This window comes from Drosophila serrata, unplaced genomic scaffold (assembly GCF_035046125.1).
Source record: "Drosophila serrata isolate PLE 108 unplaced genomic scaffold, ASM3504612v1 contig_359, whole genome shotgun sequence".
Lineage (NCBI taxonomy): Eukaryota > Metazoa > Arthropoda > Insecta > Diptera > Drosophilidae > Drosophila > Drosophila serrata.
Genome location: NW_028257257.1, coordinates 643478 through 657881, shown reverse-complemented (window position 1 = coordinate 657881; position 14404 = coordinate 643478). Strand labels below are relative to the sequence as shown.

Here is a 14404-nt window from a genome sequence, read left to right as displayed (position 1 = left end):
TGATGAATAAATATATTTATCCCTCATGTTCACGAATCGTTTCGAAATGAATATACCCCTTTTATTCATTTTCGAGTGGATAAGGCAAAGACCGAATCCAGAATGTGATGCCAAGTGGCTGCTGCCGCGGATTCATGCAATGGTGTGGGTGAGCCCGAATGCCAGTGTGTGGGTGTGGCTGCCAAAGGAGCGCCAAAGTGCGAAAAAAAAAAAAAGGAAAAGCTGTCTGAGGGGTAAAGAGAGGAGGGAGGGGGAAAAGCGAACAATGGGTGCATCGAGCACGGCAAGTGCGAAAAAAATGAACAACTTAAGCCGCTTGGCTTTTGTTAGTGCTGCCTTAGATTTTCATTCCCATTTTCCGCATGCCATTTTCCCCCTCCCCCCATTTTCCATTTTAACCAGAGTTTGCACTACAAAATGCTAGCCGGAAAATCAAATGAGCGGATATTCTCAGCTAGAAAGTCACAAATGAAATTGAAGTTGAAAAAATCATTGATGGCAAAGGATTTGATTGGGGAACTACAAAAAAGATTATTGGACTCTTACTTTGAGTTCATGTTATGTCTTATTATTAAATTATTTTTCCACGAGCTCTTCTATTGTCAAACAATAAATATTTGTAATATATTGGCGCTCTTTGAATTGATATTATTTATGCAAATTTTTTGTACAAATTTAAATTTAAAATGCTCATAACTAAGTCAAAAAAGCATTAATTTTAATTCGGAAAGTCTTCTCATGCTAGTTTTTATCAGGTTTACAAATCTGCATACTCAGTTTAAAATGTTTAAAAACTAAATATTTTGTCAAATTTTTAGACAATTTTATCGATGTAAAAACAAAGAATTTTCGAAAAAAAAAAATTTTCAACCATTCATGGCTGGATCGATTCGGCTGTTGGTGCTGATCAAGAATATATATGATTTATAGGGTCGGAAATGACTCCTTCACTGCTTTTCAAGATTCTGACTGAAACTATAAGGGTATAAATATTCGCATTCTTTGGGTCGTTATTTATATGCCAAATTTTCTATAGCCCACAGCTTAAAAAACTCATAACTAAGTCAAAAAAGCATAAATTTCCAATCGGAAAGCTGTTCTGAACTAGTTTTTAATAGATTAATAAATCTGCATACCAAAATTTAAATTTTAAAATATTTAAAATTTTTACTAAAATTTAAATTGTCAAAGATGTAAAAACCTGATTAAAAACATTTAAAAAATTGAAAAAATTAAAAATGTTTTTCGTTATGCCTAGAAAGATTCGCCTGTTGATGCTGATCAAGAATATATATGATTTATAGGGTCGGAAATGACTCCTTCACTTAGTTTTCAGCTTCTGACTGAAGGTGCAATACCATTTTTAAGGGATATTAACTATATTTTTATATGAATATTTTTTGGACAAATCAAAATGTAAAAATCTCATAACTATGTCAAAAAAGCATTAATTTCGAACCGGAAAGCTGTTCTGAACTAGTTTTTAATAGATAAATAAATCTGCATACCTAAATTTAATTTTTAAAATATTTAAAATTTTGACTAAATTTTAAATTGTCAAAGATGTAAAAACCTGATTAAAAAAATTGAAAAAATTTTCAAAAATTAAAAATGTTTTTCTTTATGCCTAGAAAGATTCTCCTGTTGATGCTGATCAAGAATATATATGATTTATAGGGTCGGAAATGATTCCTTATCTGCCTTTCAAGCTTCTGACTGAAATTGTAATACCCTGTAAGGGGGTATAAAACCCCCTGAAATATATATTTCCATTTTTAGTCATGGAAATACCCACTGTTTTGGCCATTTTCCTAGATCTTCACCCCTGTGTCCTTTGGCACTCTTAAATGCGACTCGGACATTCCAATCGCTCTTGCCGTTTTGGCCTGCGGCAATGGCGGTGGCTAAAATTGAGACGTCACCGCCAACACAGCAAACGGAATGGAATAAAGGGGGCAAACACTAAAAAACATAGGAAGGAGACAAAGAAATAGCAGATGGAGATGAAAAACCGAAGCGGGCGAAAAAAGAGTAAACTTCGTTAATTGAATTGTTCGCTGCATGGCTTCAATTGCAGGCGGTTTTCCTCGATTTCCACGTACCAAATGGTCATTGTTTTGGCGAAGGATTCACCAGAGGAGAGGGAGGGACAGCTCCTACCCAGGATCCGACATCTATTTTAAGCATTTTGGTGTTTGGCACGTTCTCCGCTTTATCTCTCACCCCTCAGTGTTTATGTGTCGGCATCCAAAACATGTTATGTAAACACTTACGACCGCACATCTGCTGCCTGCTCCTCCTCCTGCTCCTCCTCCATCGTTGTCGCTGGTTTTATTAATACAAATATTAATTTTTGCGGCGCTGCATGTGGCAGCTTTGTTTACACTGACGCCGTTGCCGAAACATCCATAAACCAACCCTCGGAATAGACCCACACCCCGAGCTGTTGTATATCATTAAGGCCTCGCCTCGCAACGCAAACGCAAACGCACTTCAATTTGCATGAACAAAAGCACTGGGGCCAGTCCCTTTTTCCAAAAATTATGTTTCACAAAGGCTATGTCGGCTATGACCTTGACTATAGCTTCATTTTGGGTCTTCGTTTTGAATAACTTAACCCAGAAACAGGGAACTTGTCGAGGAATGCATCTCAGAGTTGATGAACAATGTCCATCAGCGGCAGACTTTAGATGAGATGCACTCGAAGAAATTAGTTCTAAAATATACATTTTATTACTAAATAAAATATATTCCATGTAAGTCAGAAGGTGAAAAACATGGACAAGCAGCTTTTAAAGCCAAATAAACTCCAGTTAAGAGGATTAACATGTTTTCTGAGGAAAAAGAAACAATGTTTCAGCAAGGTCCTTACATCAATATTAAAACAATCTTGTGTCCAGTTTTTCCCCAATGTGAATTCGCACCTGAATATACTGACCCTCCCCCTCCCCCTCCCCCCAACTGACCCATTTCAAGGCTGCCCAAAAGTAGAAAGGTTGCAAAAGGATGTGAAGGAAGCAGTGAAGCAGGCAGGAGGCCAAACATACCCAGGAAAAGTGGAATCCCGTTGGGGTACATTAGCTTTGTGAAAAACTTTGAGGCGAAAAACTTTGCGGTCTTTGCGGTTCTCTCTGAGCGCCAAATGGGGTTGTCTTTAATCTACGGATAGTTTAGGCCAAGTTTTTGGAGAAATCAAACTATTTTCTTACTTACTGTGTGTGACTCTTTTTATCCTTTTCGGAGGCCGAAAGGGTATGGGAAAAATTTCATTTTGTTGTGGACGAATTTTCTGCCTCAGCGAAGATGTTGGTTCTTGAGAATTGTATTGTGCCAGCATCCTGTGGATGCAGGAGAGAGAGCATCCTGCGGGGCATCCTGTGGACGTAGCTGAGGTTGGTCGGGGACCAATATCAACTGCAGCAGGTCTCAGCAGACGGAGTGCGGCAATTGCTCGCCTGGCTGCCTGCTTGGCCGTATCCTTTATGCACTGCAAAAAAGTTAAAGCTGCTTTAAAATTTTATTTACTAGACTAAGTAATAAACTTTGATTTAAAATATATTTTCCCATAAATATAAATTCCCTCTTTTCTTAAGAATTATTTGTTGACTAAAGTGACTCTATAATTTTTCCTTGTGCCCTTCCACTTTCTGCCGACCGAGAGAGAGCTTGGCAAATATTTTCTTAATTAGTTGCTGCCAAGGCTTTCCCGGCTCACATACAAAAAAGAAACGAAAAAAAGTGGCCGAGAAATGCAGGAAAATAGCAGGAAAAAGGGGTTGAGTTGGTCAGTTGTCAAGTGTGAAAAATTGCAGCTCAAATTGCAGTACAAAATGGCTTCAAGCGCTCGTTAAAAGTCACGCAGCACGCAGAGTGGAAAATGTTTCAAAATTTATGCGTATGAAAGGAGAAATTATATTAATTACAACTGCCAGTGGTAACATGAAAATGCAGCAGAAACATCGTCACCAAGGGGTTAAGCTACACTTGACTTTGGACCCCCAAGAAGGACCTCCCCCCACAGTGAACACATAAAAATTGCATAAAATTTGCATGTCAAAAGTGCGTCTCGAGTTCGCATTTTCCCCCCTTCACCCTTGGGAGCCATTGGCCATCATCATCAGTGTTGTTTAGCAAGCATTTGGGGAATTTACTCTCGCTGCACTGCAGAATTTCACAATCAACATAACAATTATGCCAACGAAGAGGGGAGATTGTGTTTAAATATAAACTTGTACTTGTATTTACGCACACCCAGCGCCATATGCTGTTTTATAGTGCAGTCAAATTTAAAGATCAGGCGACTAATTAGGGCACACAGAGTACCGGCTATATGCACAGTCCGGGATCCCCATCATTATTGTCTGGGCCACAATCAGATAAGCGAAGCGTAGCACTGCGAATTTAATGAGCAGCCTCCACCGAATCACCCAAGTGCTCGGGCTTTTCCTGGGAAAATCACAAAATCAGTTGGCAAGAAATCACGGCAGACAACAGTGGCAGCTACAAAGGGACGAAGGGGGAGTGGAGGAGAGGACAGTGAAGGGGGCTAAAACCGCGGCGACAACATCGAAACAACGACAACGACAACGGCGACATCAGGCTGGCAGTGTTTGCCAGGGGATTGTGTTTTTTGGGGTGAAATTGTTGTGCGAGTGTGTGTTTTTCCTGTGCACTAACAAAAAAAAAAAACAAAGAAAAAGAAAAAGAAATATTCAAAAATATTCACAGACATCAATCAGAATGTAAAAACAAATAAATGCCTGGGAAATGAAAAAGGTGGCTTACAGTAGAGAATTGTTATACCCCTTAAGGTTATTATAATTTTAAAGCAGTGAAGGAGTCATTTCCGACCCCGTAAATCATATATATTTTTGATCAGCATCAAAAACTAAATGTAATATAAAAATTTCAATTTAAAAATTCGAATATTTTCAGCTTAAAATTAAATTGAAAACTGCAAGGGTATACAAACTTCAGCTACCCGAATTTAAATTCCTTTCCTTCTTCTTAATCATAAAGCTTTACAATGTGGGATTCTTGGAGTTCTTAGTTTTTCAGGGACATAAAATATTATAATAATAATTAATAATAAATAATTAATAATAATTACTATTATAATAATAATTATTATTATTTTCCACCATAGCTTTCATCATACAAAAATTCTCGTTATTATTTTATAACTACAACTTTCTGAAAATCCTTTGAAATTCCTAAATTTTCTCTGTATGTGCTAAGACCATTTATTTTTTTTCCGACTGTCATCCTGCTGGAATTGCTACAAGCTGGAAAGGGGCTCCAGAAGGTTGTGGCACATACCGCGATGCGTGTCTGTCTCCGTTTCCCTCGATTGCACATGGGGGAAGGGGCAGGGAACTGAAGTGGGGGCGGCCCTCTGGTATTTGCCATTGGGGGAGGGGCGCGGAGGACGAACCGAAACCGAAAATTGTCTAGGCCGATGTGGATGGGTCCTTTGTTGTTGGCTAGGTAAGGATAATGACATCAATATGCTTGACAACACTCCCAGAAGACAAGAGACAGGAGGCCGAGAAGCCAGTGACCTTGAGGAGAAAGTGTGAGTGGGGTGGGGTAAATGAAATACCAGGAATGTGTGCTGATACAGGGATTCATTAGCAATCACCACCGATAACAAATGGAACTCACTTCGCCCTGCTAAAGACACTTTTACCCCCCAAAAAATGTGGTCTCCTTATTTCCATAGGGGAATTTTCACCGCTTTTCGAGTGGAAGAAACTGCCACGAAAGTGGCAAGGACCAACCGCAGGACTTTTTCATTAGTGCAAGTGCCGCACAGCTGCATGCCACACACCCAACGCACACACACACACTCCCGACACGTTCCAGGCATTGCGGAACGTGCCAAAAAGCATTGCATAAGCGCAGGCGGACAACCAAAACGCTAAAGCAAAAAAAGAAAATCTCAAAAAAACAACAACAAAAACAGGTGCCGGAAAGCAAAATAGGAATACGAAAAAAAAACTTGAAACGTAAATACGGGCAAGGCGAGGACAATATTTTTGCTGCCGCACCAATTGCCGATGCTCCTTTTTTCCTTTGGCGAACCAAACAAATCTCAGCCACATACACGCAGATATTTGCACTGAGAGAAACATGTGAAGAAATATATCGAACCATAAATTAAATTTGGTAGTATACAGCTTCAATATATTACTATTAGCTTTAAGAGAAATTAAGCTTGTCTTGCTCTCTATTAGTTTTTAAGTAATATTTACATTATATATTTGAAAATCTTCTTTAAAATCAAATAATATCAAATCAGTATTTAAAATATAAATTGTTACTTCAGGATTCGTATTTTTTCCTAACTTTTCTCCCAGTGCACACATTGGCAATGCGTTTAGCAATCAGCTCACGACTTTGGCAACCAGTCCGAGCTGCAGCTCCTCTTCCTCAGAACTCGGAACTCAGAGCTGTCGTTGCGCATACGCCACGTTGCACCCGGCCGGCTGGGGCGTGTGTTAATAATGCGTGACATAAACTGAAGCCCCGACAAGTCTCGTCGATGGGACAAGCGAATTGAGTTGACTGGCGAATCGAGACCGAGACAAGACTGACTTTAGTGAAGGAGAAGGAACTGTATTTCAGAGTGCTTCAAGTGACAGTTTGCAGTCAGTGAGGAACTGCAGACTTTGTCGAGTAAATGACATTGTCATTGTTTTATTGACGTGACAGCAAATAAGGCAGAGTGTTGAGGGAGCTCGCACACACTCCATACACTCTATACTCTATACACACACACTTTACTCACAGCCCCTTAGCACTTAAATTTTTACTTAAAATATGCAAATAAGTGCTGGCAAAGTGCCGGCGGGATGTACTTCCGCCCTAATGTGTGTGAGAATGTGTGAGAATTTCAATTTCCTGCTCACACCCGAAACCCAGTGCCAATCAAAAGAAAACCCCAATCGAAGGACGCCGCCTGCGAGGCGATGTGCGAGGAAATTCGGAAATTAAACCAAATTGAAATTGTTTCGCGCGGAGAAAGTTTTCTTAAAGTTTCGACTCTTGCTAAAAAGTAGTAAAATATATGAAAAGGATACTTTTTGAAACAAATAAGTATCCCGATTTTAAAGACTCCTCTTCAAGATGTTTCCCTGAACTTAACTATGATGCTTGTTCCGGTTCGTTGTAAGCCCCCGGGGAAAGTTTTAATTTGCAATTGACATTTTGCAAGTGCATCCCTTCCTAATCCTGGCCGGCTTGAGCAGGGATCTTGCAAAAAGGAGGTAGAAATAATTACAAACTGCAATTATTAGCCCCGGCTAAGGAGGCGCTGCCAAGGCAAATCCAATTAAGTGAAAAGCAAGTGTAAGCCGATGCCTTACCTGACCAGCTCACCTGGTTTTTCTCTTGTCTCTTTCTCCGTTTTTCCTGCCCCTCAGCAGTTAACTGGATAACTGAAGCTTCTGACCTTAGCCTGGTTTTCTCTGGGTGGTGTGCGTTTTTTCCCCCCTTGAAGTTGTGTCCTTTTTCCTTTGGCTCTGCCGTTCTGCCTGGCAAGAAATGAAATTGCCGAGCAACAAGAACAACAATGGCAATAGTAATAATAAATAATAATGGTTAAATGTGTTTACAAAAGAAGACAGAGAGAGAGGAATCTTTTGCTGTTATCTGGAGCAAAGCCTCCTCCATCCTTGCTCTTGCTCTTGGACTTGGCTCACTTTTGTCCGCTGTGAACTGTCATTGCGTCTTGCACACACACAAAAACACACACACCATACACACACAGAGAGACTGATTTAAAGGGGTGTCGGAGGGGGAATGAAACGGCAAGTAAAGTGAAACAGAATGAGATATTATGTGGCAAGAGTTGATTCACCAGTTCGCAGTCCTACTTAATTCTTGATGCGAAAATTCCACTTGAGTCTTTGAGTCAGTTTGAAGAATTTGAAGGAATAAATATGAAGAAATTAGAGTGCCTTGCAGTTACCTAAGATTCAGTATAAAATAAAGGCCTTTCTCAAGAAGGACTTTGCATTTCTTAGCAATTATTTGACTTGAAAGGTAGTTTGGGTAGAAGATCGCAGAGCATGAAATTCAAAGGGTTACAGATTTGTAATTATATTGATTTTAATTCTTTTCTAGTTTCTAACATAATTATTATCTTAGATATATTAAAAGCTATAGGAAAACCCTCTCGAACAACCCTCGCCGCCTTTCCGCCGGTAATGAAAGTGAAAAACTGTTGCAGCTGCAACAGCAACAACAAGAAGCATTTTTCGCAGTCGAGGAGAAAACTATTTCAATTGAGGTAGAAAATGAACGACAAGGACATGGCGGCATTTTCCCACTGCTTTTTTTTCTATCCCCCTCTCTCTCTCTCTACCTCTGTCGTATATTTTCGTTTCCTTTTGGCATCTGTGTGTTTTTCCTTGGTCTTGCCATGAATGAGATGCCCATTCCCTCTCTAGTTCTTTGTGTGTGTTTGCAGTTTAAATTGCAGTATGAAAGGAATTTTCACATTTAAGGATTCGTTTTCATTTGGCTTCTCTCACTGCTTTTATTTCTTTCCTCTGCTTTTCGGGGCCAAGTGGGATAATATGTCAAGTGGCATAAGTCGGTGGCTGAAAGCCTGTGCAACTGTGCCATTGATAGAATCGAAGCAGGTGTCATCCCATCGAACCCGACCCCCTTGTCTTGTCCCTCTTGTGTCTGTGTGTTGGCCCGGCTTAGTCCCAGTTTTGCAGTTAGACTCAAGTTGCACTGGCAAAAACAGCTGTGCCAAGTGGCCCGTTTGGAAGGCAGTTGTCCAAGCAACTCGGGATTGGATTCTTTGACGATATAAAAGGGGGAGCTCGACTGGCAAATGGACAGTCAGATAGCGATTTGGCAGCATGTCGAAAGTGTTCATAGTGGCCCTCGTCCTGGTGTGCGGATTTCTGCAGGCTGGCTACTGCCAGGATAATAAGACCTCAACGCCGACGGACTACTGTCAGAATACCTTGTGCCACATTCACAAAAGGCATATTGCCTGCAACAACAAAGGCGTGAGTTCATCTTCTATTGAGAGTTTTAAAAACACTTCTTCAAAGAACCTTTCCCCCATTTTCTAGACTCTCAATAAGCAGTGTCCTGCGGGTGCCCATGTGGTAAACCTCTCTAGCCTGCATGATCTGATCCTGAATGAGCATAATGCCTATCGCAATGTACTTGCTGCTGGCAAAATTAAGCACTTGCCCCAACCGCAACGCATGGCCACACTGCAGTGGAATGACGAATTGGAGCATATGGCCACACTGAACGTGAAGCAATGTGCCCTGCAATACGATTCCTGTCACAACACCCCGGAATTCCGTAACTCTGGCCAGAATCTGGCTCTGATCAATGTGACTCAGCTCGATGAACACATCGACAATCACACGGATGAGAGTCTTATTAAGATGGCCATCGCCGGCTGGTGGAATCAGAGTGTCAATGTCACGGGCACGGATGTTAACCGCTTTCCCAAGGGAAAACTAGAAGAGTGGGTAGCATTTTCCTTTGGGGTTACTAACTTGATTTAATTCCTATTCTACCCAATCTACAAGATCCGCTCGCAACTTTGCTGTCATGGCCCGGGATAACAACACCTTTGTGGGCTGCGCCGCCTTAAGATTCGATAAGTCCCAGGGACATCCTCACTTCCTGCTGGCCTGTAACTATGCCAGCGATTATATCTGCGATTGGCCCCTCTACAAGGAGAAGTCCTTTGGCTGCAAGTCGGGCTTCGACCTCAAGTATCCGTTCCTGTGCAAGGCGGGCGAGCTGTACCAACCGCCAAAGCCAGTTGTGGAGGAGGAGACCACGGTGAAAAACACCTTCTGGATCTAGGAGGGAGGAGTGAGCAGCTAAAAATACCCTATACCCCTTAGTCGAAGGGTCGGGTGTGCGAGTGTAGAGGTGGTTGTGCACTCACAGTCTATTTAACATGTTGATTTGTGTCACAGTGCGTGGCGGTCATATATCATCTTCGCATTAGCATAGACACCTTGCGAGTTAGAGATGATATTGTTAAAGTGGTGGGAAAATTATCAATAAATAGCAAACAATATTTTTTTTTTTAAGAAATATACTATCCTAATCACAGGTAAACTGTATATAACTTAATTATCACATAAAGGAACATTTCAAAATATTTAAAAGTGTTTAAAGTGAAACTCTTTCAAATTATATATAAAGGATTAATCATTATTATAACTAATATTATATTATTTCAAATAATTTAAAAGTTCAAATGCATGACTTTCATGATTCGTTAACATAAGACCTTATTTAATAGCTAAAACATATTTTCCTGCCACAACACCTATCCCAAAAACACCCTAAAACTAAGCTATAAAAAAGTTATAAAACAGCTAAAGCCCCACCACAGTCAGCCTCACACATTTAGCTCAATTCCACCTCCCCCACATCCCCATTATCATCATCATCACCATCACCATTGCCATCTCCATCAGCAGCTAAAATATGATACGCGTTGTTTGGGTCTCCGAAAAAAATGCCAACGAGACGACGACAAGTTGGCATCTAATTTTAACGTCAATATACAAAATGTAAAAACGTGTCTTCATCAGCTCGTAATATAGCTGGCCTCCCCCGCGCGTTTTCTACCCCAAAGTGCCTATTAATAATGCTGCAAAAGAAAATGTTTTCCTTGGTTTTGCTTTATTTTTGGTGTCCATCTGCGATGAGGCCTCTACGTTTAATATGCCGTTTCCCCGTCAAATCTGAGGCTCATTAAAGTCCGCCGAGAGAAATAGGCAACATTTACGCTCAGGCTCGTTTTTTTTTTTTTTTTGTCGCCATAATTAATTTCGCACTAATGCTTGCCACATTCATTATGGCTTAATTAAAATTCAACTGGAATTAGTTTCCAGCATTCACCATTATGAACTTATCAAACCAAAAATGTATACATATCTCTCTATTTTTTTTGTTCTAATTATATTTTAGCCATTTGGCGGCAGGCAAATGACAGAGTTGTGCTTTTGTTCTATCACTGCTTTTGGCCCTCTCATTAAAAGCGCGTAAAACTAACATGGCCAACAACATATTTCGCACGGCGGCTCATGAAAGCATAAATACACGCATAAATAAAATAATGTACAAAGTCATGTGAGCGGTAAAAGTGGCATAAATTATTCGCATTTTGGGCCAGGAAGGATGGATGATGGATGGGAGGCTTTTATAGGGTGTCTTTGTATATTTTGGGCTTACTTTGGAGTTGATTTTGTGATGTGAAATAATTATTTACAATACTTAAAAATGTTTCTAATAGGTTTAAATCAAAAGTAACCTTCTAGTATTATTATTTTTTCTAAAAAAGATACTCACTCCTCCAAAAAAAAGATCTCAAAATAAATTCCCAAAACTCAGTAGCATTCAAATTTGTATTAGGTGTCTTCCCCATTTAATTCGTCAACCATAAAATTGTAATAAATAATTTAAATAATGCCGTAAAATGCTTAGCAGGCCCTAAAGCCTTCTCCACATGACATTATATGGAATATAAAATATTTATGTTTCGTGATTTGGAAATCGCCGGGCACACGTTCATTTACTAACCACAGAGAATGAAATTTCTATAGACTGCCTAGGCCTCTGTTATATAGACTCTGTCCCTGAACGCTTCACGAATTTGATTGTGGAAAATGATTTGATGGTCGGAACGAAATGAAAGCGGCAAAATTATGGCCTAAAGGAGGCGGCCTGGGCGTTGCATAAATTGTGGCTGAATTTAAACAAGTTAATATGATATTAGTTGGGAAGCGGGCATAAATTATGGGAAGCGTGCAGCGAACAATATAAACAATATAAAGCCGCTCTGATTTAGTGTTCGCCATTTGGCTGTTTAATGAGCACTCAGATGTGTCAACAGGCTAAATGGAAATTTATTTAATTATGATTCATAAGTCACAAAGCGGCTTACAGCTGGCAAAACATGCAAAATGCCAACAGCTCCATTTTATATTATTATTTTCCCAGCTTTTCGTTCGAGTGTTTGATGTCTCTGGTCTAAAGTCTAAGAAAGCGACTCTTGGACATGAAAACATCCCAAAAGGCAATCAAAACTTTGGCCCAAGGAAGTGGCAAAATATATAAAAACAAAAAACAAAAAAATTGACAAAGCAAAACTTTTGATTTATGCAATTTGCGCTAAAAATACAAATCCATTTGATGACATTTGCGTGGGGAAATAAAATTTTGGCAAACAATTCCAATAAAATGGCAAAGCAGGCTTTGATTTATTTGTCCTTGTCTGGGGTCCGGGTTTGATTCTGGTTTTCGGGTAATTCCCCAAATGCTCAGCCCTCAGTCCCGGATTTGGGGCATTCCCTTACCCCTCTCGCTCCACAAATGTCATACATGAAGCATAATAAATGGGCGAGCAAAACTTTGGACAGGACAAGGGGACTGACTCCCAGCTCCTTGTGTTTTGTGTTTTGTGTCCTGTGTGTTGTGTGTTGTGTCAAGTCAAATGCAAATGACCGACAAATTTGCCAGGCTATATAGCCGTATATATCGGCGGCGGCATAAGAACGGGAACGGATATATGCCATGTTTATGTATATATATGACCGCAGGCCATGGGCACTTTGGCCACAAATTTCCACACAATTTATGCACGTCTGCGGTGCGGAAGCGGAGCGGAGACACTGAGGATCCCATTGCCGGATCATTTATTTTATAGTCCGTCGCTTTAAGTTATTTTTCTTCATTATTTTTTATGCGACTCCATGGCACTGTGGCACTGTGGCACTCTGGCTCCGGCAATTGCCAAAGGCATTTGGCAATCAGCGCCAAATGTTTGCCCAAATAATTTATACGAGAGCAAACAAACAAAACGACAGACGCTCATCACACATACGCCCCGTTGGCCGCCTCATGGAGAGTTCATAGACAGGATCTTAACGGCACAGTTCATTAGCGGTCCTCCTGGTGCCTGGGCCCAGAACTTGCTTTATTAATCCTCCCAGGACCAAGACAAAGGGCAGTTGTCATTAGGGGCTGTCCTCTGGCATAAACACCAAATTAAGTTTTAGTGTTTCATTTATTTTTGGCACTCTCTTCACTGTGCGTGGTGGCTTATAGTGTGGGATTTGGGTCCTATTTGCTTTTATGGCCCCGAAAACTATGTGCGGTCGGTCTATGTGAGTCCTATTGCCTTTTGATTGTTTGTAATGAGCTCCTCGGCCGGGTTATGGTGCGGGTCATCAGTGCCATGAATAAAACATCGATCTCGGAGGCCCGATAAAGGTTGCGCAAATGTCAAGCAGTCAAAATACTCAAACTATGATTAGGTGTGGCCCCGAGTGCTTGTCTAATGTGATTTAGGGCTTATGTGGATGGGATTACAGCAAGGAAAATATTATATACAGCAAAAAATAATGCTTATAATTGGGAAAGTTATTTAATTATAATTAATTATAAATTTATTCCAGTATAATTGTATTATATTAATTAAAAGCCTTTATTATATCAGATTCTCACATTACTATTTAATTCGAGTGATAATGAATTTAAATTTGTTTAATATCGCTTACAGCTCACGTAAAGTTTATTATTTCTCTTGAATTGATAATACTTTGTTTTAATCCAACTTCATTATACTCTTATTAATTATTTATATTGCCCCCATTGTTATTTAATTTATAAAAATCAATGACCAGCTTTATGTATAGGGGCATAAGTATGCCCCGATTAATTTCCAACTTAATTGATTCGTTTGAAATGTGATTCCAGGTAATTTAATTTATTTGCCAACTTCATTGCCTGTTTATTCAGTTTATTTGTGCGTTTATTTTGCCTTAAATGCACACTGACTCTGCCATATATTATATCTATATTCTGGACTGGGATTCCCATTTCCGGTCCGCTGATCAAAACAAAACATATTCAAAGGCTTACTCTCGCTTTTCCTGTTCCTATTGCATTGCACCTGCAACGTTGGCCAATTGTGCGGCAAACATAATTCAATTAACACCAAAAAATAAATACCAATTCAACAGATACAACAGACCCTGCATAGAGATAGATAGAGATAGAAGACTGTTGGTAGAGAGAGATGGCGAGAACGATAGACGCTGAGTGACCGGAAAGTGGCGCTTTACAATTTGTGCAATTTCCGCCTCCGCACACAACATCAAACAGAAAAATCTCTCCACTCTGGAATATGTAAAGAGAGCGAAAAAGAATAAAACTTTGCTCCCGTTTGATGTGTGAATTGCGCAAATATTTTTGTTAAAAAATATTCTCCTCCCTCCCACACTCGCACATTCGTTGCTCTTTGCTCTTTTTCCGCGGAAACTTGTTAAATTGAAAACAAACAAAGAATGTTTTTATATAATGCGATTAGCGGCTTCGTCGGCCTCGTCCTTGGTCA

At 40.0% G+C, this 14404-nt stretch overlaps 2 protein-coding genes and 1 long non-coding RNA gene across 5 annotated transcripts in view; 2 read left to right on the top strand and 1 right to left on the bottom strand.

The window, feature by feature from the left end:
- Positions 1–14404, bottom strand: part of LOC110184786 (uncharacterized) — a 99509-nt gene that overhangs the window by 62966 nt on the left and 22139 nt on the right. For both annotated transcript variants that reach the window (XR_015272964.1, XR_002319715.2), the window contains exon 2: positions 3214–3487. This is a non-coding gene — a long non-coding RNA (uncharacterized LOC110184786). The remainder of the gene's footprint in view (positions 1–3213; positions 3488–14404) is intronic.
- dpr10 (defective proboscis extension response 10) overlaps positions 1–14404 on the top strand; it is a 44585-nt gene that overhangs the window by 14276 nt on the left and 15905 nt on the right. The gene's annotated exons all lie outside the window — the stretch shown is intronic.
- LOC110184784 (antigen 5 like allergen Cul n 1) lies at positions 8851–10156 on the top strand. The gene is made up of 3 exons (XM_020953424.2): positions 8851–9029; positions 9096–9505; positions 9570–10156. The coding sequence occupies exons 1-3, from the start codon at positions 8877–8879 to the stop codon at positions 9850–9852; spliced, it is 846 nt and encodes a 281-aa protein (XP_020809083.2). The 5' UTR covers positions 8851–8876; the 3' UTR covers positions 9853–10156.

Excerpts from the sequence above, each read along its gene's own strand:
- LOC110184784 (XM_020953424.2), top strand. The coding sequence starts at position 8,877 with ATGTCGAAAGTGTTCATAGTGGCCCTCGTCCTGGTGTGCGGATTTCTG. Across the intron at positions 9,030-9,095 it reads TTGCCTGCAACAACAAAGGC|ACTCTCAATAAGCAGTGTCC; the intron begins GTGAGTTCATCT and ends CCCATTTTCTAG. Across the intron at positions 9,506-9,569 it reads CCCAAGGGAAAACTAGAAGA|ATCCGCTCGCAACTTTGCTG; the intron begins GTGGGTAGCATT and ends CCAATCTACAAG.